Source organism: Ciconia boyciana, chromosome 1 (assembly GCF_034638445.1).
Source record: "Ciconia boyciana chromosome 1, ASM3463844v1, whole genome shotgun sequence".
Classification (NCBI taxonomy): Eukaryota; Metazoa; Chordata; class Aves; order Ciconiiformes; family Ciconiidae; genus Ciconia; species Ciconia boyciana.
The window spans coordinates 65,467,013-65,492,019 of record NC_132934.1 but is presented as its reverse complement, the minus strand read 5'-3'; the positions used below and the strand labels follow the sequence as shown (position 1 = coordinate 65,492,019).

Here is a 25,007-nt window from a genome sequence, read left to right as displayed (position 1 = left end):
AACAGTTTTTCCCTGTATTTTCTCAGCTCTATTTAATGAAACATGCTTGACTGCCTACAACACAGGGGATTTCTTGCAGTATGCTCACTGAAGTCACAGTTAGAGGAACAAATCTGAGCTGGATTTGCTCAGAACAAAAGTCATGTTTGTTGCTAATCATCCCAAACAGGGAAACCTACTGAAGGGCTGGATGAGGGGCGGGAGGATACAGGTTCATAATCACCATGGATGTATGCTGGATTTCAGGGATAGAGACAGGGTTGAACAAGCATGCTGTAGGGAAGGAGTACCGAGCGGCGAAGCCAGGCTGGCCCTGCGCAGCCATACAGCTTCAGAAACAGACATCAGCATGCAGTTACCTGAGGTTTCTTCACCTTAATGATCCAGGTGGGAGGCACAATGACAGCAGCGTGAGCCCCCAGGGAACATGGTTCCTCAATGTGATGTAGCATGAAACAGGTGACTTTATTATGAAACTGGAAGAGAGGAAAAGAGTAGAGTGAATAAGGATGGCAAGAAAGACAAAGACAAAGGGGAAGCATGGAGAGGAAGAAGGTGATGGTACAAAAACTGGAGCAACGTTCTCAACTCCACCATCTTCAAGTCCTTCAAACCATGGAGTTTTAGGAACATATAACTAAACATAATCTTCCCTAGCCATGCCTTCTTACAAAAAAAAAAAAAAAAACCACCACAAAAAAAACCCAGCCCCCCCAAAAAAACAATCATCTCTACTTAAACACAGATCACAGATTGAAGACCACAACCTAGTTTGATGCAGCTGTGTGTATTAAGAGCCCTTTGGCTCTCTGAGCTAAGGCATTTGCTGGAGGTAGCCAGCAACTACATTGTGCAAGATTCTTCTAGAGGACTTGTGCCAGCCAGGTGAAGTTATGGTGTCTTTGAGCAAAAGGAACAGAAATTACAAAACTGGGGGTGATTCACAGAGAGGGAACCCTGAGAGACAGGAGAAACGAAATTGCTTGCAGCGCGGTCAACTCAGTGATGCTGCTACCAGTCTCCCTGAGTATTGTCCACTTACCGCCAGCTTGCACCAGGAACAACTGATGGCCACAATCTCTTTACTATGGAAGGAGAATTTCTGCTGAAAGCCCTAGAATAAGCAAGAGGAAAGGATTAAATTCCTCCTGACTGTAAGAAAATTTACACCTTTAACTCTTACCAGGTGACTGTCCTAGGCTCAACCAGTTCATTGCAGTCAGATACATTGGTTCAGCCTCAAAGCTCTTAGATACCCTCATTTTGCTCTTAGATACCTTTAGATATCCCTCATTTGGGGAGGGATAAAATAATGACAGGATTCAGAGAAAGTTCTTCAACTAGGGCATTTTCACACACACATTTTAAAGACACTTCTCCAAAATGTTGTGCTTTTTTTTTAACTTTTGTAGTTAAAAAGAAGGAAAGGGAGAAGCAGAGAAGGAATGCCTATTTCAATGGATTTCTACAGACCTGAATAAGATTCAGATTTTTTGGTTGAACAGAACATTCTCTCATTGCAGTCTTTTTTGATCTAAATATGAACAAGAATTTGATTTTTCCTTTTTCTTTTATTTATTTTTTGTTGGTTTTGGTTTGTTTTTTTTTTTAAATAGAGGGTGGCATCTACTACAATGTCTGTGTGGAAATGTCCTGATTGGGAAATTGTTTATTGTTTTATCGAGCTGACTAAGATCAAAATCTTTTCAGTAAGCTCCAAAAAACAAGATGGTCTGATTAAAATCAAACAGATATAAAACAAAATATTTCTTTATAGTTTTAAAGATAAAAAAACACTATTACCAGCAAATATGAGATTTTATCCTCCCACAGAAGAGTTTAGTTTTTGTAGAATGCAATTTCAGCAGACATATCGCTTTGCTCTAAATTAGGCTGGAAAAGACCATTGGGTCATATACGGCCTTCTTGCATATAACACAGGCAACAAATGGTAAATGGAGTTACAGCCTGAAAATCTGTGTTCAGTTAAAGCTTATTTTAGCCAGAGAAAAAAATTGATTTGGGTTAATGTCTGCAGAGATGGAAAGTCCAGAACTCTGTTGAACAGTTTATCATAGTCACCTTCACTGCTTAGATTTATTTCAGATTTGCAGTTATCTAGATCCTTTATTCACTGGCTTCTATCAGGCCTCTCTTTTACATTAAGTAGCACATCACCACCCAGAGTTTTCTAATTGAAAGTCTCTCTACCAAGTCATGAAACTGTGAGCCAGTTTTCTTTTTGACAAGCTGAGTTTTACCTAAATCTCCTACATGCTGGGCAATGCCCAAGACCCAGTGCAAAGTTACAATAATCTGATTTAGTAACATCTAACAGGACATTTCCTTAAAGCTTCTGTAATTATGGTCCATCTTATTCTAGTTGCTGTGGAACTGAACAGGAAGATGGACGCCTGCAGGAAAAATGAGCCTGTTAGTACTCAGTGCAATGACAATGTCAAGCACACCAAGAAGGAGAATTAAATGAACAACCAAAAACCCATCCAGAGATGCACTGGTCTTGTTTAAGTGAGGGATTGAGCTACAGTCTGTCCCTATGTGGTAGCTGAGGACAACCCTATCAATAGTTTGAAGAGGAGGAAGCTCTTCCTGTCTGCCTGCCATGCAGAAGTGCACATTGCAGCTACTTCTTCAGGTGTCCCCAGCATGTATTCAAACCAGCTTGCCAAATGGACCACACCACCAACTAAAGCCTACTCCTAGGCAGAGCTGACACAAGCCTCTAGATTATTTTTTTTTTTAATCCTTCCCCTAATGCCTCAGGTTTTACATTCAGAGAAATTCAGTGAGTAGATTATTCATAATTATGGTGATCTGGCATGTTCAGGTTTAGTAATGGACTGTGGTCAAATGGCTTCACAAAGATAAACTGGCCAGCTGCTTCTGGATGGGCAGATCTAGTCTGCCATTCGGTGTGGGCACAAGAACAGAGTGACAGTATGATAATACAAGTGCTGGAATGGAGGTCTGATGCTGGACGAAACACTCTATTCTCATTAACTTAGACTAGTGCTTCTTAATGTTTCTTACAAACCTTACTCTTTCTTGACCCAAAGTATATTAAAGAAATTATTTCAGCCCATCACGGGCATAAAATGTTTTGTTTTATTCAGCTTTGTAACAAGCAGGGGAGAAATTCTTCTCTCCCAAAACCTCCACTAATAAAACCTAAAATTCAGTACATTAATTCCACAACCCATCAGTGGTGTATTTTAAACATATGGACTGAGCAGCTTGTCTGGTTCTGGATGGACCGTTTTTCATTTATTCAGTAAGCCATTTGGCTTTTAGGGAGTAATTAGAGAAAATGATACAGCAATAAAAACATATTAATGATAAGTAGCAATGAAACACCACTTTTCTTCCTCAAATTGCTTTACAAATGTGAGCTAATTCTTCCTAAGGATACATGGTTGAGGTAAGATAGCAATTATTTGAAAGCTAGCTTTACAAATAAAGGAACTGGTGAAATAAAGCAATGCACTGCAGGTCACAGTGAGATTTGATGGGGACTATCAGGTTGAAACACTGGAGCCCCCCATATTCCACCAGAAATCATCTCTTCTGCCTTCTCTCAGTGAGAAGGAAAACTAAAATTCAGCTATCTTGTTCCTGGGTCATGCAAGGAGGTCTTCTGCACAAATTTAGAAATTTTGGGATAGAAAATTAGTTTCACCTTTGTGAGAATATCAGTCTAACAGTACCTGATTAGCCCTGACTCACTGGCACCCAATTCCTGTACAACACATGAAATCCCATGCTGTGAGCTGCTCCTGCGGAAATAAACAGTTGTGCATACCAGAGGAAATACATTTGGAGGAAAAAAGCACCTGAATCCCCAGCTTGTGTTGGTGATTACAATCTCTCTAAATAATTGGGATCAAAGTCCACATTAATATAGACACCCATGCACACAAACAGAGCACATAGGGATTACTAGCTTCAGCATTATTTGGTTATATTCTCAAATGTACTTATTAAAGAGTATTTTCACATCAGTATTAGGGCTACTAATAATTTATTTTTGCACATATTTTCCTATGATATTTATTCCCTTTTTAATGCTCTCAGAGATATTCCAATGCAACACTACTGTAGGAGAGCCAGGTATTATTACAACTCGAATACAGACAGCAACAGAAGCACTTGGATTGTGATCTCTGCTAAAATAGCAAAGAACTAGAATTGCATTTCAACTACTAGAAATTTCAATCCTGCCATTATATACAGGGAAAACATACAGCTCTGCATCAATCCACAGGCCTTTAAAGGGACCAGTAACAGAAAGAGATAGACACTGTAGCTGCACACTGCGTGTATATAGTGGACACCACAGAAAGTAGAATGAAATAAAGTGTCTGTTTAGCATGATGGTCCAGATGCATTCTTAGTCTTGGAAAATCCCTAAGCCACTGGTAACTGGAAGTATACGAAGAAAAGATCAGTCTGCATTCATCCTTAAGCTTCTGTTACTGCACACAGTCATGGACTGGATGCTGGGCCACATGGTCTGAATGTTCTTATGTTGTATTACGTAAAGAAAAAAAATCCCAATTTCTCTGATGATCCCAGGTAACAAACAGCTAATAACAGCTAAAAGCTACAAAACTATCTTTTTTCTCGCCTGCAAGGGAAAGAAATGAGTTCTTAAACATCATGAATGGTGTAGAGAATGCAGTTTGGGAGCTTTTATTTACCATCGCTTCCAACACAAGAGCTATGGAGCATTAGAAAAAACTAGTAGTGACAGGTTTGAAACAATCAAAATGTGGTTCTTCTCACACCATGTAGTTAAGTTTGGGAATTCCTTGCTAAAGGATATTGTAAATGCTACAACTTTACAGGAACTCAAGGAGAGACTAGACAAGATCACAGGAGAGAAAAATATCATAGGCTGTTAAATATAAAGGCACCATTCCTGGAAATTCATTGGACAAAAATTCTTAGAGGCCAGGAGACTGCTCTGGGGATGCATCATTAAACATCTGCCCCCACTTATGCTTTTCCATAATAAGCCACTGTTGAATACTGGGCTCAACGATACTTTGTCTTAGAAGATATGGCCATCCTTCTATCAGTCTCCAGTTCCAAAAAAAGGGGAATCATCACAGCAAGTAGACAGAAATGGATCATTTGGCTCCACTGCACTCAGTAAGATTTTGAACAAGACTTTCCAGCCCCGCTTCCCTGGCACTGATTTCTGCATATGGTACTTTTGCAGTACAGCAGTGAAATCACCCCCGGGAAGGAGAAGAAAACTGAAGTCCAGATGAGACCATATATAAGCTGTATTTGTGCTAGCAAGTGACGTGTAACAGTGGGAGCACAAGCTCTGGTGGTACTGAGGACACTATACACAAGGATTTTCAGAGAATTTTATTTTTGACTAGCTATAGTCTGGTCCTGTGGACTGAATGCCCATTAGTAGCTGCAGAGTTAACTTTCAATTAAGTTTAATCTAAAAGGAAGTCAGTTCATTTGCTGCAAGACTGCTCCACGTGTCAACCGTGGTAAGTGATGACAATCAGGAAAATTTCTTCCAAATTGCACTTCTGATTTGAGCTGAAACACTGACATAGACACCTCTGTTCTCCAGCTCTCAGGAAGTGTCAACTGTGGCACAGAAGGCACATAAAATATAAAACCACAGAGCCATGCTAAGGATGTGGGGGAGCATTAATTCCTTTCCACTGGCTTATGACTTGAAGCATGAGATGGGTATATCCTAAATGTTCATTTCTACTTTTACTCGAAATATTATTAATGATCATTAAAATATTTAACCACCCAATTCCCGACATGGGATAGGACTAATATTATACAACAATGAGATCTACCAGAATCATTAGGTATTCCATGAAGAAGACTTTCTTTTATTGCTTTAAATTTACTGCCATTCCATTTCAATGATAGTTCCCTTTTTCTTGCATGACGAGAATATAAAAGGTGGTTCTCACTCAGCAGTATAAGAAATTTAACAGCAGAGCATGAGACAGACAAGTATTTTGCTGTAATAGGAGACTGCCTGGCCAGTAAATATAATGGGATTTTTTTTTTCTTGTTATCGTTTTCCCTAATCCTTTCTGTTTCTTGACAAAGAAGAACTCTACTACAATACACCCATGTTGGTCTTAACTGAATATTTCTTATTTAAGGGGCAAACTGTGATTTCCTCTCAACTTCTCCATATCAGTCAGGGCTGATAGGAATTTTAGGATGGAATGGTCATGTTGTCCACGTGAACATACCCAGCACAGGTTTTGATATGATAGACAGTAAGTACTCCCATTGCAAAATCAACTCCTAATGCCTCTAGGGGAGATCCAGGCCAAAATGGCAGAGGAGAAAGGCGATATCACTGCAAAGTCATACCATAAGAACACTGCATGTAAAGTGCCTTGCTGCACTGTTCGCATGCTACTTGCTATAAAAGCGCATCACATTTTTATTGCGTGCTTTGTTGCAGCTGGTAGCTAGTGATCTACATCAGTATCCAGATACAAATCTGATTTTCCTCCAACTTAAGTGCTGTGCCATGGAGATGAGACACAGTCTTTCTTACTAGTTGATGTTAAGAAGGAGGCAAAAGTATAATATAGTGCTAGAGAAAGAAAATTAAACCCCTGTGTTAATTTAATTTTTAAATCTCTCAACAGATTTCAGGGGTTCATAATATTTCAGAAGACAGGTCTTCAGTAGCTAAGGTACTTCTTACCACTTTTTATAGCTTTTTAGAAAAACTTTTACCATCGATGCAGCAGAGGAAACATGAAACAGTCTCACAAATCTTGGAGTCTGCCAGGGCAGAAAGAAAGCAACAGCCTTTCTTTTTCCAGAAGCCTGAAAAAATAGGCCATCATAATTTTGGCACAGAGGACGGCACTGTGAGAACACCATATTGGCACAGAGTTAGCTTAACAAAAAAAGAAGCTCAAGGAGCCACAGCCCTCCTCCTCCTCATTTTCACCAGCCAGTGCAGCGCAATGTCCCAGGACACATGATGAGCTCATTCCTGCAGATGCAGCTGCCTTTTCTCTTCCCATGTGGGAATCGGGGCTGCTACCACTCAACATATCACGCTTGTCATTTTCTGCTTAAGAGAGGCCAAGTGTTTAGGATAGAAAAATTTCAGTGACTAGAAGGACCTCCTGGCTACCCTGAATTCATAAGTGCCCAGTGTTGTGCTTGTTCTGCACTGGAAATCTTACCTTTCCACACTGCTTACATTTCCCTTCCTGCCTCCGCCTGTGCACCCAGTGGTGTCGGACAAAGTTCTGCAAAAGAAGGACAAAACAAATGTTATAGGAAACAATGACAGCTTGCACTCAAAGGTACCATCTGTGTGAAATTGGTTTACAGACACCAAAGGAAAGGTCCCTTCAGTCAATGCAATCATTTCTGGAGGAAAATGCAGCAGTCCCCGCAGGAAACCCCAGACAAAACCAAAACTGCAGGAGGAATAAGGACAAGATGGTGTTCTTTATCCATGTTGAAATGTGGCCAGAACTATTCTCTCAGTACTCTTCTACAAAAAGAAGAAAGTTCATTACATGATGGGGAGATAATCAACACTTAAATACAGAGCACAGAAGTGCCCAAACACTGCTGGGTCCAGCCACAACGCAGGGCCCCGCTCTGTTCTGCTTGGAAATACAGCCTTATAATGCAAAAAATAACAAGTCAATGCAGAAGGAAGGAAGGAGGGGAGGAAGGAACAGTCATTGAAGCAGTCTTTTATCTTCGTTTGGACCACTTACATCCTGGATGGCAGCAAGCAGTGGGCAAGAGGCAGGAGGGTGAGCAGGACTGCTGTCCCTCTTTCTGTGCAGGCAAGGGAGTTAGAAGGGGTCTGCCTGCACCACGCTGTTATGCCAGCCAGCGCTGAAGCACCGATGTGGCAGGGAATTGAGCTACCTCTGCTAAGAGCAACCTGGCCACCAAATCAACTATAAAAGTTGAGGTGTTTTTGAAACACTGGCTTCTAACTGTGTAAGACAGATATATAAATATATCAATAACAACAGTAAATACCCAGTACATACCCAGTTCAAAGGAGCTGAATTTATACAGTAGTTGGAGGCAGACCATAAGGTTTCTGAATGTTTGATTTTTTTTACTAAAAAAAAAAATCTTAGGACACTAGAGATACTTCTAGGAAAATAAATGGAGGGAGAGGCAAGTGGAAGGAGAGTGAAATAGAGAAAAATAAGAAATACTAGTTAAAAGGTCAGGAAGAAAAAAAAATGCTACCCGAAAAAAGACAGAATAACTGAATGAATGGGAAAAGAGACAACAGAAAGATGAAATGGTTTCTGTCAGTGTAAGTAATGGAGTGCTTCAGCTAGAATTCATTTTACATTTATTCTGGGGAGAAGAACATGTCCCACTGGGAATCAATACTCTAAGACTCCTCTGAATCTAAAAGCACTGCTGCAGTTCCACACCATGTGGATCAGCACACAAATCAAATGAAAAGCAATCGTCATTTGTCCATTACTTACTTCTCTTGGAGATCTGGAGCCTCCTTCTCGGAAAGTTGGTTTGCAGCGAAAATTAATCTGGCATTAAAATAAAGCTGTTAGAACTGAAAGTGAGCCGAGAGAGAATTTATTCCAATATGTTGATCTAGGCCAGACTTCCAAAATATTTACTATCTATTAAAATATTAGCTTCACTAGCTGAACAAAGTAACTTACCTGGATGCCAGAAAATCTCTTCTCATATGCCATAATGATTCTCCTTGCTACATCTCTACGCAGCCCTCATCTTCACTAATGCTATTGCTGCCTGCTCAGTTCAACTATTTAAACTGTCTCCCCCTTGCCTAGAAGGAAGCTGCTTCATCTGTTTTTTTCTGAAGATCATTTGCAACTGAAGTGGCCTTAAGCTGAGGTCTCAAAAGTTAATAAGAGCTGGAAATCTAACTCTAAGACCTTTTTGCACATTCCAGCTTTATGGGATAAACAAAATCTGTGGAGAAATCTTCATTCACATGAAGAACTGGGCAAGTTACCCTAAATTTCTACCTTTTGCTTAGATCAGGCTGCTTTTATCCACCTTCCCAACCATGAACCATTTGGGGAGCATTGTACTGCCTCATGCAATGGTGTTGCCTCTTTCAGACGGGAGAGGGGAGACAGAAAGAGGACAACAGGAGCTTCCATGAACGGAAAACATTTTTAGGAAGATGAAGAGAAAAAGCACTTAAACAACAAGGGAGTCCTCTGAGAAAAACACAAAATCTTTTGAGAAAAGAAAATCAATAGAAATAAGAGCGGGGGGATGTAAAGAGATAAAAAATATACTGAAGAAGAGAGAGGCATGGGAAAAGGCCAAAGGATATGTGAGGTAAGGATGCAGTAAATGAAATGGATTCAAGCTTAAGTTGACTATCCTTCAAAGAATAAAACACTTAAGGATCATGACAAAAGTACAGCTGTGCAGGAAGGCAGAAGGATTGAGTTTCCCCAAATTTAAATACAGCCCTTCCCATACAAATAAGTTCTTCTCTCATTTGATAATAGCCTTCAAAATAATAGCTAAAGGGAGGGGGAGAGAGGAAAAAAAGCAAACAAAATACTTATTACTTAAGAAGAAATAAAAGCCATAGCAATATTAGTCTTCCTCCACTGCTCTTCACATGGAATTGCATTTCATTGTTTCACTGCTGAGTCGTGGCAGGCTGTAAAGACCCCCAGCTTATATTTATTTTACTTACAACTTACCCCTTTGCAGAGAGGGCCAAGCAGAAGACTTATGTACCAGTTTTAAACTCCACAGGGTTTAAGAGGGATGTAGACTTTATAACAACCCCTTACCAAGAGGTGAATTTCATGGTCTCCAGAATGTCATAAACAAGTTCAACAGAATGGGTTTTATCTAAGTGCTCATTTGCTCCGGCTGGCAATGCCACCAGCTCGCTGGGCAACGGAGAGTCAGCACTGCTGCTGATAAAGGAAGTCATGAAAAATTCACTGGTAACATTTTGTGCTGGAAGCATGTGCTAATGCTAATTTCACTGTGGGCAAAAGCATCGGGGGTGGAAATGGTACCTCTCCAACTTGGTATTATGGCAATCACTGTGACATTTGTCAACACAAGTCCAAATACTTGGAAAGGAAAAACTCTTTCCAAAGGGTTGCTGCTATAAATTTGTTATGCATCAACTTCTTTTATGGAGAACAACATTGCAAAACATATAGGAGTGAAAATGAAGCTCTAATGAAATCAATGGGGAAATTCCCACCCATATTTCTTTACACATATCCCACCAAGAAAGAAAAACAGTGGGGGGAAATTTCTTTAACACATTAACATTTAGGCATAATGAAGAAGAATCACTGATGGGAAGAGAACTCAGTGATAAATATTCTATAGGCACTTGGGGGTAAGGAGGGCTCCTTGAAGGAACTGAGAAGCAGGACAGATGCTCACGGAAATAACGGTACTATAAAGGAAAGGTTTGATGTTTTCCATTTTAAAAACAAGAACTTAATTTCTGAGGTTTTGAGGACAAAACAGTACAGTCTAGTAAACACAGTGAAAAATGTTCATCGTAGCATCTTATGCTGCATTGCTCATAATACATACAGCTGTCATAAGATGACTTATGCTGGGTTTAGTTGAAGAATTTTGAAAAGCCAATTTTGTGCATGAAAGGATACTGCATTTTCTAGCTTCAATTTTCAATCTAGAAGTAGAGGAAAGTTATTTTTTTAACCATAAAAATTGGGAAAGCATTCCATGGTATTTTGCTGTTGGGGTTTTTTTAATGGTTCACAGGGCTTGAAGAAATCTATTTTAAAAAATAAGCTGGAATTTTAAGTCAACTTTTTAACAAATATATTGTCAAAACAGCTATGAAAACCTACTTTGGCATATGGTGTTTTCCAGATTGAAACCTCAGTAAAAGAATTAAATGAGTGTTGTCCGCGTCAGGCTCCAGAAGATGGCAATGTCTTACCTTCTCTAACTGCTCCATGCACGCATTGTGGACCACAATCTTGCAGGCAGCACACTTCCTCCGCAGAGCAGATTTCTGCAAGAGGAACGGGAGACGTGTGTGCATGGAGGTGCGCTATTCCCAGGAGGGAAAAAGTTAGCTATGAAACAAGAGATGTTTCTCTCCTTATGCAACATGTATTTTTTTTTTCCTCTCTTTGTGCTCTCAGCTGTTCTGTATGTTGAAAAAAGGTCTGAAGCTCTTCCAGTTAAGAATTGGACTTTATGAAAGACAGAGAGCCGCAGTACTCCAGCTTGTGAACTAGAAGTAAAATGCTCCCCTTAGGTAGTAGATAAGGCTGTTACAGTGCAGATCATCGCTCTAAAAGGGAGCAGCCTATGAAGAGGACGAGCAGAGCCAGTGAAAAGAGGAGAAAAACCATACATGCAAACCAGAGAACTCAGACCAGTTCGGAAGAGTATGTCATTTCATGCTTATCATATAATATTTAATTTGATAGGCCTGACCATTGCCTTGCAGAAAAATACTTGGGTCATTTAGCAGAGAATGATAACCTTCTCACATAATGTTGTTAAATGCTTATGAAATGTTACAGCAGGGATAGAATTCTCAGACTAATTATGCTGGTTAGTTTTATTAATTTCAGTAGGGCTTTTAAAACACTTCCCATTTAATCCCCTGCACCAAAGCATATCAAAGGCAAGAGGATGCATCTGGGAGAGAGAGAATACATTTACTTTTTTTCCTTCCATATACTCAATTTAATAAACCAGATGGAATTAATTTTCATAGAAGTTTAACTTATAGCCCTCTGCTTGAGAGACAGAAAATTTATAAACACACGGTAAATTGAGATTGATTTGCCTCAGATTTTTACATTCAATTTATTCATGTTCATTTAAATCTCTAATAAATTATTTCATTAGAATTTTCAATATATTGTAAATAAACTCAAGGAGAAATGGAACACAAATTTGGCTTACATTATAGAATAATTATAATTTTACTGAGTCTCATAATTATGAGTCGTGATTACCTAGATACACCCTAACTGTGCATGTTCACATGTATGAGGAGCATTGTTCTAATGTTACACCTGAAGAATCATGACATTGTATAACAGACTAAGCTTCCATGCGTTTTGTGACTTAACTTTAAGTAAGTTTTTAGTCTCTGTGTTTGCCAAGAAGAGTGAGACAACATAAAGGAATCGATCCCTAAGATGAAAAACTGCAAAAAGCAAACAAAGGTAATGCCTTATAAGCAGCTATTTAATACCTTGCTTTTTAAGTCATTCTCATGATTTTTGAATGCTGGTGGCAATGCAAATAGTTACAATCATTTATAGTGAGAGGCTAGTAAAAATCCAGACTATCTTTTCCAGTACTTCTAACTTCTTTGATTTATCATGAAATGTCAGCTCCATATGCCAGAGATTACGAGTTCATGTTCCGTATAGGCTAACATTTTATGCAAAGTCTGTGCAGCGACAGCTTAATTATTTCTCACCATTTCTCCATTGAAAACATTTGATCTTAAGTAGTCCACATTTAAAAGAGCTAAGTCAAAGGAAGACCAGGACAGCCATTGAAAGATGCAGTGCCTTCAGAAGATTCAAACTGGAAAAGTATTAGCCTTTTGACAGATCAGGTTAAACTAACCACAACTAAAGTTAACTGTATTTCCATTTCCATCTCTAGCTCTTAAGCTAATGAAAGCCCCATACACTGTAACATGTTATAAACACAGATGTTGCTTTCCTCAAAGGGAACCAATACGCTAGTACCCAAAAGCACTCAGTCAGGTCAAGCAAAGGCCAGGCGATTAAGAACTGAGCAACTTTAAACTCTGCTGCTTCCCAAATACGACAGAACATCTCACTGGAAAAGCTTGTCACCACGTAAGATGTCTCCCAACTTTCCCAGATAAAAGTGTAAGTCAGCGAGTCTAATTCACCAGCTACTGCAAACAGTCCTTCCAGCTCCTAGAGAGATACACCTCTAAAGCTAAGACACAGCCTTGCAAATAGTGCGCAACATATTATTAAATTCCATGCTACTTTCAATGAGCTAAGTCATGAGGAAGTATTTACTCAGTTTTAGAAAGGCAAGCTTCTATTAAGAACGTAAGACCAGTCGTACTGGCTCAGACCAAAAGTCCACTCAGCCAAACAAATCCTGTCTCCAGCTTTTGCCAAAACCCAATGCCTCAGGGCCAGTATAAGCGCAGGGCAAACACACAATGACAATTCCCTTGAATACTACCCCACAATCAGCAGTCTGTAACTGCTGGGGCTTTGTTTCAGTACTCTTTGTAAGCAGGCATAGACTTCCCAGGCTTGGCCTTAACATTAAATGCCATAAAGTAACCAATTTGCTTGAGAAGTTATGGGGGATGGATATTAAATGGGAGCTACAGAAAGCACTAGTATTTTGGATCAAAGTGCCCCAAAAAATGTGGGTGATTAGTGAATCAAAATGCTGCGATTTGGATCAAATTATATGAGGGGGTTTTTTTAAATAAAAGCAAAAATATGGTATTGCAAACAGTCGCAGGCAGTATCCACAAACACCCCAGAGAAGACAGACTCCCTTTACACTTTGCAGTCCAAGGGCCAGGATGCTCCTTTGAGCATTGATTCAAAGCAAGGGCTTCAACACAGGATCCCCACTCTCTCACCAGGTTTCCTAAATACCAAGATAAGAGGGATTTTTTTCTTCTCTTCTGCTGAAGCAGTTTAACTGAAATACTAGGTGAAGAGTTGCTGAAGCAGACTGAAAGTATAACAGTGACACCCCAGTCAAAGAAGAGACACACACGGGTTAGAGATGAACCCAATGAAACTTTTTCATACACAGCTGAAAAGCTTCAATAGGAGAAGGCAAACACTCGAATATGACCGCACTCATTGCTGGTGAGTGCATTCAAGAGTTTGGAAAATTCAGTTCAAATCCTTGCGGTGATTAAAATCACAAAAATTTGATTAGACCCTACTCTCAGAGACCCAAGCAAGTGATATAGAATCATGGAATCATTTAGGTTGGAAAAGACCTTTAAGATCATCAAGTCCAACTGTTAACCTAACACTGCCAAGTCCACCACTAAACCATGTCCCTAAGCACCACATCTACATGTCTTTTAGATACCTCCAGGGATGGTGACTCAACCACTTCCCTGGGCAGCCTGTTCCAATGCTTGACAACCCTTTCACTGAAGAAATTTTTCCTAATATACAAGCTAAACCTCCCCTGGCACAACTCAAGGCTGTTTTCTCTTGTCCTATTGCTTGTTACTTGGGAGAAGAGACCCACATCCACCTCGCTACAACCTCCTTTCAGGTAGTTGTAGAGAGCCATAAGGTCTCAGCCTGAGCTTCCTCTTCTCCAGACTGAACAATCCCAGTTCCCTCAGCCGCTCCTCATAGACCCTGTGCTCCAGACCCTTCACCAGCTTCGTTGCCCTTCCCTGGACACGCTCCAGCACCTCAATGTCTTTCTTGTAGTGAGGGGCCCAAAACTGAACATGGTATTCGAGGTGCAGCCTCACCAGTGCCGGGTACATGGGGACGATCACTCCCCTAGTCCTGCTGGCCACACTATTCCTGATGCAAGCCATAACGCTATTGGCCTTCTTGGCCACATGGGCACACTGCTGGCCCATATTCAGCCAGCTGTCAACCAACACTCCCAGGTCCTTGTCCGCCAGGCAGCTTTCCAGCCACTCTTCCCCAAGCCTGTAGCGTTGCATGGGGTTGTTGTGACCCAAGTGCAGGACCTGACACTTGGCCTTGTTGAACCTCATACGGTTGGCCTTGGCCCATCAATCCAGCCTATATATTTATGTATATAAATAAAATAGGCTACTTTCTTTGAACATTTCTGAAATATCTCAATATTCTAATCTTTTTTCCCTTACCATGTTAATAAAGGTACTCATTACATCCATTCTCACTGTGTAAATGATCTGCATCACTCAAAATTGTTTGGGGCTTTTTTCTCCAAGCAATAAAGTATTTAACCAGCAGCCTTTTGTCCCTTTTTTGCATTCCTTCTCCTGGAACACAAGCATCAACAACAACAGCAAACAATTCAAGCTCCCAAGCACCAGAGCACTGTATCAGTCTGAAATCAGGCTTGTTACCTCAAAGAGAAAAGAAAATCTGAAAATAACTCACTGAGAATTTGACTTGGCAGCTTTCCTCCCCCAGGTAGCAGAGGTCCCCAGAAACATTTGTCTCCAGCCACAGATGCTCTCCATTCACAGCATTTTCCTGAGAAAAGATGATTGTTAACCTGGTTTGTGAAATTCAGCCACGTGAGTATAGAGGGGAAAAAAAAAAAAAAAACAAACCACACATCTGATTTTCACCACAAGTTTAGAAAAAGAAAAAAAACCCAAAACCAACCACCACACAACCACATGTTGCTTTTTCTACAACACAAAGCCATAACAGTATTACCCTGGCTGACCACCCCTGCTTAAAGGATGCTGATCACACAATGAATGAGGTGTCACCAATCAGAACCAAAGTATTTTTGTGTACAGTTCAGTGAAACTTTGCCCGTATTCTTCCCACATACTGCATAGTTTAACTGGGACTCTAGATTTCATAAGCATGAGATGTACACGGAATTTTAAAGAAACAGAAATTCAAGAGAGAAGAAACAAAAACATGACTACTGAACTTTCAATTGGAGAAGCCCAAAAATTTGAGAACTGGGCCCAGAAGTGCAAAATAACATACTGACTATAGCTTTAGGATGACAGGATAGTTTAGACAAGGAAAAATGTTTTCTTTAAAAAGGGCTGCATCAACACTGTATGTTTATGAAAACATCAACAAAACATTAAGTGGCCAGGAGAGACGAGACTTTAATTTTATAACTGAAAGAATGATACATTCAACTGAGAACACACTCAAAAAAATCTACCTAGCACACTGACAATTAGTAGCGATTAACAGGGTAACATCTGATTTTTCTTTGACAGCCTCATTTGACCAAATCTGTACCTTAATTCTACAGAAATTCTTGTTCTGAGGAAATTTGGTTGTAGAAAGACTACAGTTTTCACTTGACTATAATCCTGGCTCGACTAAAAAGCCTAAGAAGTCTACTGTACACTACTTGAACAAAGTGAATAAACAGGATTTCTGTTCAGCCAGAATTAGAGCATGATGGAAAACGCTTTGACAGTCTCTGACATTTGGTTCCCACACTGCAGAAGTCACCAATGATGACGCTTACCAAACAGATGGCGTCCGACAGCAGGATGCTCTGAAATAGCCATCTCGGTTAAAATAATTTATTTAAAATAACACTGACAGTTTCAAAGTGATGAAATGAGAAAGCTTCTCTTGCCATCCGGATTTCTTAGGTAATGCAGAGAAGCAGAAGTGGCAAAATCCTTTGCCTTCTGGAGTATGAGTGCATCTACAATAGCCAAGACCTATGCAAGTCTGCATGTGGTGCCTACCACAACTATGGTGCTCACTTCAAATAAACCAAGAGGACAAGAACAACATGAGTTTTTTTTCTGACGAGAGGTCTACTTGTTCACAGGTCTTCTAACTTCATCAGAAATGTTCCCGTTGATGTCAGACTTGGTATTATCCCTCAGCACAAGGGGCTGGATGAGAGCGAGACTTGGATTCCAGTCTACTGCCATTGCACCCTGATTAATCTTCATTTAGTGGCATGCTGTTCTATACCTCCATTTCTTCTCATCCTTTTGTCTGCCTGTCCACCTGAACTGTAGACTCCCTGGGACAGAGATTTTCCTAAATTATACAGTTCAGTGCACAATAGTTTAGGTGAGGCTTTTCAGCACTTTTACAATGCAAAATAGCTTTTAAGGACTTGAACTAGCTTAAGAAATTCTTCAAGCCTTGAAATTCTTCAAGGTAATTTATTCAGATCCTAAATTCTTTCCCTTCAAGTTTATCCTTATATTGAAGCAATTTTCTCTGGCAAAAACTATATCAGTTTTACAGCACTTCATGAAGTCTAGTCACATCATACTAATAAAATTACTATGCCCACAGTATTGCCCAACATATTAACTTCCTGTCTAGTTTATGAGGAGCCAGACAAGGGGACCAAAGCAGGAGGATATGAGCTCATCAAAGAGTATTTGACCTGAGCACATTCTCTGCTGACGAAACAGTACAAACTCAACATTATAACCCAGAGCTAAATTTTATAGATTATAAAAGGTGTTTAGGAAGGATCAACTATGAAAGTTAAATACAAAAGCACACAGCTCCTGGGACATAATTTTTAATGAGGAATCAAAATTCCATTTAAAAAATAGATTGAACACCCCTTCATTCAGACCATGTCCACATAACTTGCCATCCAGGATTTCTAAAGATAAAGTGGCCTATTTCCATAATCTAGTTTAGACTGATTGTTCCAGACTGTATCATAGATTCACATGTCTGACTTTACATCACAGTGTAAATAAAATCAGTAAGTAGTCTACAAGGATGACCTTTGTAGTTCATGCTATGATAGAGTTCTGACAAGACTAGATAATAAAAATGTAAATAACCTGATCTGGTATAAGTGGCATACCTCCAGATACCTACTGCCACAAACAATTTCACAGCACTGTGTGTGAAAATTCACAATTTCAATTCCAGCAAACTGACATTTGAAAAATCTTCTTTCATCCTGAATCAGAGCAAAGAGCTGAGATTTCCCAAGATGAAATGCCCTCCCTCAAAAAGCTTTGCCTGTCGATTACTTTGTCTCAATAAGATCAAAGGGAGTTATGTGAACTTCACTGTTTTAAATTTTACAGAGCACTGTCATTTATATGATGAGACATCCTGTTGCTGCTTATGAAAATCACAAAGATACAGTCAAAGGAAAATGCTTTGACCTTTTCCAAGCCCAATTTTTTCATTCAATTCTAATAGGAAATTTTGACAAAAATCAATACATTTCTATGAAAAATTTTGACTTCAGCAAATCAGTATTTTCTACTCCAAAATTTACAGGCAGTATTCCACAATGTGCTGGACAAAAGAGTACTCCATCTGCCGACACATAAGCTGACAGGGGTCACTGGGACCATCTCTAGTATGAGCTCCTGTTTAACACAAAACTAAAGCACAGTAAAGGCTGCATCATCACTTGCATATTTTGACACAGATATTTTTCCACAAGAGTTTTGAGTTCAGTAACCTCTTCATAAATAATTCACCAATTTGGTTTATTTTGCACTTGATGTCTTTATGTTGGCTTTAGAAGTAAATGGCTACTAAAGAGGCAGTCGTCCTCTTTCTGTCCCTGACCCCTTAGACCCCAGTCTCATGCTCTTGCCATTTTCCTCATGCTGGATCTAGTGGCTGTGAAGCTACACATGAATCAGTTCAACTGATGGAAAAAAAAAAAAATCGATAACTTTTATCTACCAAATCAGCTAGACAAAATGACTCACCCTGTGACCACATAACTGCTGGATCTGACACAAGGAGTGGTGGGTTAAAGGTGGGTTCAGTGGGACCGATGCTTTTAGTACCAACTCAGTGTTAGAGCAGCTTAGCTGATCTGTCAAATCATGCTTTTAGGCTGACGTGCTTTGCTTTCACTTGCTATGTAGAAAAGGGATACTGTCCATCATCGTGGATAAAACAGCAATGACTGCGGCCTAATATTCTGCAGTCAAAAAGAGAATTGGGAACTCTGTTTCCTCGCCTGGCTTCCCAGCCCTTGCAAGTGTGCGCGCTCAGTGTCCTGTGAAGAGAAGGAGCCCCTGCTCACTGAAGCGGAGGCAGCAGTGCTTTCCTGGCAGATGCAGCCTGCCTCACAGGGGACACGCACTCAATATGCTCCCCCAGATGGAGACCTCCCATTTGATTGCTCCTGATCCGTTACCACCTTAATAGCAAACAAAAATAATTTCAGTATATCAAACATTCCTTGCATATGAAACAAAAACCACACACAATCCCCCCTGAAGTGAAAGAGAAATAGGAATTCAAGGACTTAGGAGTTTGGGAGCGATGTAATTACATGTACGTGATCATAACTTGCTGTGCACATTTCACTGATTCAACTAGGTTTCTCCTCTTAAGTGCCCCAGCATGGTTAAGTGACAGAGCAAGTGTTACTATTTTTTTAAATCCCATAAGTGTTTCCATACCTCACCGTTCTTCAAGCTGCAGTCAGCATGGTTCCAAAAGCAATGCAGATAAACCTGGGTAATTTAATTTGCCATGTCAAGCAGTCATAGATATTCAGCCAAACAATACACCAGTCAGCCCAACTTTCTAGTTCAAAGGAGTTGCAACTCCAACTGAAACGGGAGGAATGGAGCTCTCCTCCAGTCCTGCCATGACTGGCATTCTGCAAAAAAATTATGTAAGACAGATTTCTAAAACAAGCCATTAACAAATGTTTCCCTTTGTTAACACTCCAGTGAAAGAGATGAACCTTCTTACAAGTATAACTTTGGGTGATAAACTTATGATTAGTGTAAAATTAGTGCTCAATCTAAATTTAATTAAACATATTTATAAGCAAAAATTATTAGCTTTAGCCCTTTTCTTTATGAAGTCATTATCAAGCAGAAACAAGTTTGTTTGGATGCCTTTTTCACAAATGTCTTTCTCTCATGTTTGGCTTGTGTTTTACCCTTAACTCTGAAATTCCAGAGTTTGTGATGCTCATGCTGCAAACAATAACAATGTCCCAAATGTTTTTCTGTTGGTATATATTCTCAATTTTAACTCCACCTTACCACGTTTTAATTTGGGAATATTCTTCACGTAGAAGTCACCTTTTCTTTAATTATTACAAATGTAATACGTGGACATAAACCAAAACAAAACATCACAGAGATATGGTACTACATAATTACTTCAAAAAACTTGAAGATATGTAGGCTCCAACTTTCAGAACTATTTTTGCATATTCAACTTTTAGGTCTAGGTTCACCACATTCTCTAGTTTTTGCTGCCATTCTCCTTTTGCCCACCATGCCTTCCAACATCCTGCATCAGTTGCCCACTCCTGTATTCTCTGCTGAGCTTTTGAGGTTGTTGTTACCATCATCTGAAAGATCATCTGTATGCAGAAGCAGAACAACAACATTTGTCTTCATGGAGGAGCAATGTCCAGATGCTATCAACTGAGATGATGATTCCCTATGTTCTCATGAACCATTATTTTGGCTGACAACAGCTTAACTTCAGTCCTTTTGACAGCAATGGGAAAAAATACTTATTTTCGAGAAAGGCACCTTCTGTATTATCACTGCATCCTCTATACTGCGGGGGAGGAGGGGGGCAGGGAGACAGACACCATTTTGAAATATGGCAGACCTCTTATTTCTCTTTAGATCTCCCTGGAAAGAACATTAAGTTATCAAACCTTGATGAAAACGAAACAGCAAAGTAGGACTACTGATCCCAAACACATTGCTTCAAGTTTCATCTGCACACAAAATTTCAGCAATTTTTAAGTCTGCATGGAGCTTGCACTTATCACTACTTACTTAAGTGGAACTAAAGCTCCCAGCACCTCTACATGTTTTTATGTGACTAATGGGATACCCATACCCCAGGGTTCTCCTTTTCATGTGAGCATCTGACAACGTACATATCTTTTCAACTGAATATTCAGCTTCCAATTACAAAACAGTCTGGCAGACACTCCAATGGAAGGGAAATATCCTTCAGTGTAAAAATTAGTGTAGCTTTTAGGAAATTATGATACAGAATCCAAACCGTTCACTTGGAAAAGAAATACATTTATCTAGATGGGAAATATTTCATCAGATGTAGAACACATATTAGTGTATTAACATGCATGTTAATTATCTGAAGTGTAGTATATCACTAGGCACTTATAAACACTTACTGCCCATGAAAGTAAGTGGACAGCACTACTGACTAATGCCAAGAAGACAGAGAATATAATACAACAAATTCATTGAAAAGTCACATTCACTGATTACAAACACCTCTCATAGGCCACCTCACTGTCTATTTATCTAGCCTATACTCCATCAGTTTGTCTACAAGGATGTTATGGAAGATCATGTCAAAAGCCTTGCAAAAGTCAACATAACAGCCATTGCTCTCCCATCATCTACCAAGCCAGTCATCTCATTATAGAAGGCTGTCAGCTTGGTCAGGCATGATCTCCCCTCCATAAATCTATGCCGACTACTCTGAATCACTTTCTTATCCTTAATTTTTTTGGAAATAGCTTCCAGAAGGATTTGCTTCATCATCTTCCCAGGAATCAAGGTGAGCCTGATCATGAGTAGTTCCCTGGATCCTCCTCCTTGCCCTTCTTGAAGACAGGATTGACATTTGTTTTGTTGCAGTCCTCAGGAACCTCCTCTGATCATCATGACCTTTCAGAGACAACAGACTGGCCTTGCGATGATATCAGCATGCATTTCATCAGGTCCCATGAACTTCTATGTGTTTAGTCTGTTTAAGTGTTCCCTAACTTGATCATCCTCTACAAAAGGTAAGTCTTCCTTGCTTCAGCTACTGGTGTCAGGGACCTGGGATTCCTGAAGGCAGGTCTTACCAGTAAAAATGGAGGTAAAAAAGGCATTGAGCACAGTGATTTTTCCATGTCCTTTGTCACCAAGTTCCCTGCCCCATTCAGCCATCGCCTAATGTTTTTCCTAGTGTTCCTACTGCTGCTGATATGCCTACAGAAACCATTCTTGTTGCCCTTCATGTTCCTGTCAGATTCAACTCCAGATTGGCTCTGGCTTTCCTTACCCCATCCCTGTGAAATTGGGTAGTGCCCTCTACAATCCTCCTGGCTGGCCTGACCCTGCTTCCACCTGTTGTACTCTGGGGGACGTGTTTGGGTTTTGCTTTGTTTGGGTTTTTTTGTTGTTGTTTTTGTTGGTTTGGGGGGGTGGGGATTGTTAGGCAGGGCGGTTTTGGGGTGTTTTTTTAAAAATATTTGAGTTTTGTCTGGAGGTCCTTATGAATCCATGCAGGCCTCCTGATGCTTTTGCTTGACTTACTGGATGTGAGGATGGACTGTTCTCAAGCATTGAGGAAGTGATCTTTGAATTTCAACTAGTTTTCCTGGAGCCCTTTTCTCTTCAGAATCATATCACATCACATGTTACTCTTCCAAACAGTTGCTTGAACAGGTCAAAGTCTGCTCTCTTGAAGTCCAGGACTATGATCCTGCTAAGAACCTGAACTCCACCATCTCATCATTACTGCAGGCAAGACTGCCCTGTTTTCCCACCAGTTCTTCCTTGTTTGTAAGTATGAGATCCAGCAGAGCACCTCCCCTTAATCACTTGTGTCAGGAAGTTCTCATTAATGCATTCCAGAAACCTCCTGGATTGCTTGTGCCCTGTTGTTTCTTCAACAGATACCAGGATGGCTCATGTTGTCCACATCAGTACCAGGGCCTGCAAACATGAGGCGGCTTCCAGTTGTCTGAAGAAGGCCTCATCTTCTACCTCTTCCTGAACAAAGCATCTGTAGCAGACACCCACAACAATGTTGCCTATGTTGGTTTGCCCTCCAATCTTGATCCATAAGCTCTTCACAGGCTCATCATCCATTCCACAGCAGAGCTTCAAGCATTCCCGCTTCTCTCTCATATGAAGGACAACTCCCCCTCCTTGCCATCCTGGCCTTGTCCTTCCTAAAAAGTCTATATCTATTCATTGTGCCACTCGTCACATGCTATTGCACTATGTCTCTGTGATCCCAGTGAGATCACAGCCCTGCAATCTTCTGATATTTAGTAGAAAGTATAAAGAACAACTTTTTCCTGCATGTTAAAATATCCTATGCAACTGAATAGACCCTCTCAACCAACTAATCTTATAGAAGCAGGTAAAAGTAAAACCTACAAAACTGTTATCACATATTGCCAAATACCAGTTTTCAACGTCTACTCAAATGCATAGTTCTCTATTCTTGTTAAGATCTGTAAGATTTTTTGTGTCTTTAATACATATAATTTAGGGTATAAGGTTATAATATTTCTCCTCTGAAGAACATTCATCTTGCACCCAGAGAACTGTGCATTCACAGAACACAAAGCACAGATCAGTCTCAAGTTTTTTCATTGAACTTCAAGAATGGAAGCTACGTGTCTTCAAATGCCTCTTAATGGACATAACTAGAGTTCTAAGACTTGTAGTCATGGGCCATAAATGCCTACTACTGAGAAGGCAAGAAACTGGCGTCAACAGACAAATGCATGATGGACAAATAAAATAATGAGACAATTGTGGTGAGTGGGAAGCTCAACACACTAATATGCTAGGTGGCTGTCAAGATTTTTGTAGGCACCAAAGAAAGCAGGAGCTAGAAGGCAGTACTTAAAAGGAAATTACAGGATGACTTTGCACAAAAGCTTATGGTTATTTTCCTTGGGAGCAAATGGCAGTATGAAAATATACAAAGACCTAAATCCACAATGGTACACAGGCACTGTATGAGGTGGCTCGGTCCGTACTTAATTGAGAATTGCTTACTTTATCATTTAACTTGTGGGAGTGATGCCTAAAATGGGGGAGGGTGGGAGAAGAGGCTATGCATAAACATAACACAGGGACAGGCAGTTAAGCTGGTTCCTTTTTGGTAAGGCATATTCTGTATTGTCCTCTGGCTTTAACATCACCTACTCCAGAGGATGTATTCTGTATGGCCCTGCTGTGAAAAGACAGCATTAAATTAGACAACAAAGCCACAAGTTACCTTGAATTAGGTGTAGCAAGTGTGATGAAACTGGGCATTTGTAAGTATGAGAGAAAAGAAACCTCAGGGATGATAGATAGTAACAACAATAAAGCATTACTGTTTCTTATGTAAAGGGTCTTAAGAGACATCAGAATCATCAGATCCATTTTACAGCTAGAGAGGCTAATGTATTGAGTGGCAAAACAATTCATCTGAGCTCGCTCACAAGGTAAGTGGCAGAGCAGGGAATGGAAATCCCACTCCCCGAATCAGTGTCTTGTTCACAAGATCATCTGATAATGGCAATTCACCTGCAAGGAGTTATCAAAAATGGAGACTACAGCCAGGGAATTCTTTCCAGTTATTACTGTGAAGATAACAAGGAGGAAACATTTTCTACTGCAAAGTCAAGTGACAAGTTACGTTCTCATCACTTAGACTTTGGAAAGATCTCCCATTGTGAGTCCTTGGAGAATCATCCTCAGAAACACTACAGAGCAGGATGATATAGATGGGGATGCAACATGCACTGATTAATGCTGCCTTCCAGTGATTAAATACAAAGACGTCCTGTCTGGCTCCAATGCATCTTAATCCAAATGTCTGTTCACTCTACCAAATACACCTCTGCAATTAAACATCAGTATTTAAAACTTAAGTTTTTTTATTGACATTCACATAAACTTTGGTCCATTTCAGCTTCTTCACGCCTCCAAATCACCTCCCTATTATCTCTTTTACTTATACTGTGCCTCAGATTTCAGAAATGCCTTTCTCCCCCACATTCACCAGTTACTACAGCTGGTGAGTTCAGGCTCTTCCCAGCCACAGATGTCTTCCACTCACTATCCTGCCCTTTTCCCCACATGCCACAGGGTTGCCTCCCTGCTCCAATCAAAGTGTGAAGTAAAGCAGCAACACCCATCTGAGAGGCTGGAACAGCTGAGAAATTGAACTGATCAAAAATCTAAACCATAAGCCAGGAAGTAAACTGCAAAACCACCCTCCACACACACGCACAATTAAACCCCACAATATTTAATCAATATTCACCAACCAATATCAAGTCCTGCAGCATTTATGTATTGGGATCACATGAGGAAGCACCTGGTAAAATGAGTAGCAGACAATCGACTTTGAAGAAGGGTAAGTTGTGGTTGCTGGGTTTGGGGTTTAGGTTTTTTGTTTTGGGGTTTTGGTGGTGGTGGTGTTTTCTAAGCACAATTTTGAAAGGTGTTTAATTTAGCCTGTGCCTAACCCTTCACATATGTGACTGATCCTTCAGATTTCTACTAAACAGTATTGATGACTGAAAGCAGGCATGTGTTT

At 40.1% G+C, this 25,007-nt stretch overlaps 1 protein-coding gene across 4 annotated transcripts in view; it reads right to left on the bottom strand.

Annotated features, from left to right (window-relative positions):
- DGKI (diacylglycerol kinase iota) overlaps window positions 1-25,007 on the bottom strand; it is a 241,745-nt gene that overhangs the window by 123,627 nt on the left and 93,111 nt on the right. For 2 of the 4 annotated variants that reach the window (XM_072872233.1, XM_072872248.1), the window contains exons 3-9: window positions 18,431-18,454; window positions 15,159-15,254; window positions 10,985-11,059; window positions 8,523-8,579; window positions 7,230-7,295; window positions 1,043-1,114; window positions 360-476 (exon numbers count right to left, since the gene is read on the bottom strand). In XM_072872233.1, coding sequence (XP_072728334.1) covers window positions 360-476; window positions 1,043-1,114; window positions 7,230-7,295; window positions 8,523-8,579; window positions 10,985-11,002 — 330 coding nt within the window. In that variant the 5' untranslated portion in view covers window positions 11,003-11,059; window positions 15,159-15,254; window positions 18,431-18,454. Of the gene's footprint in view, window positions 1-359; window positions 477-1,042; window positions 1,115-7,229; window positions 7,296-8,522; window positions 8,580-10,984; window positions 11,060-15,158; window positions 15,255-18,430; window positions 18,455-25,007 lie in introns of those variants that run through there. The other 2 variants (XM_072872242.1, XM_072872225.1) reach the window with 2 other exon arrangements.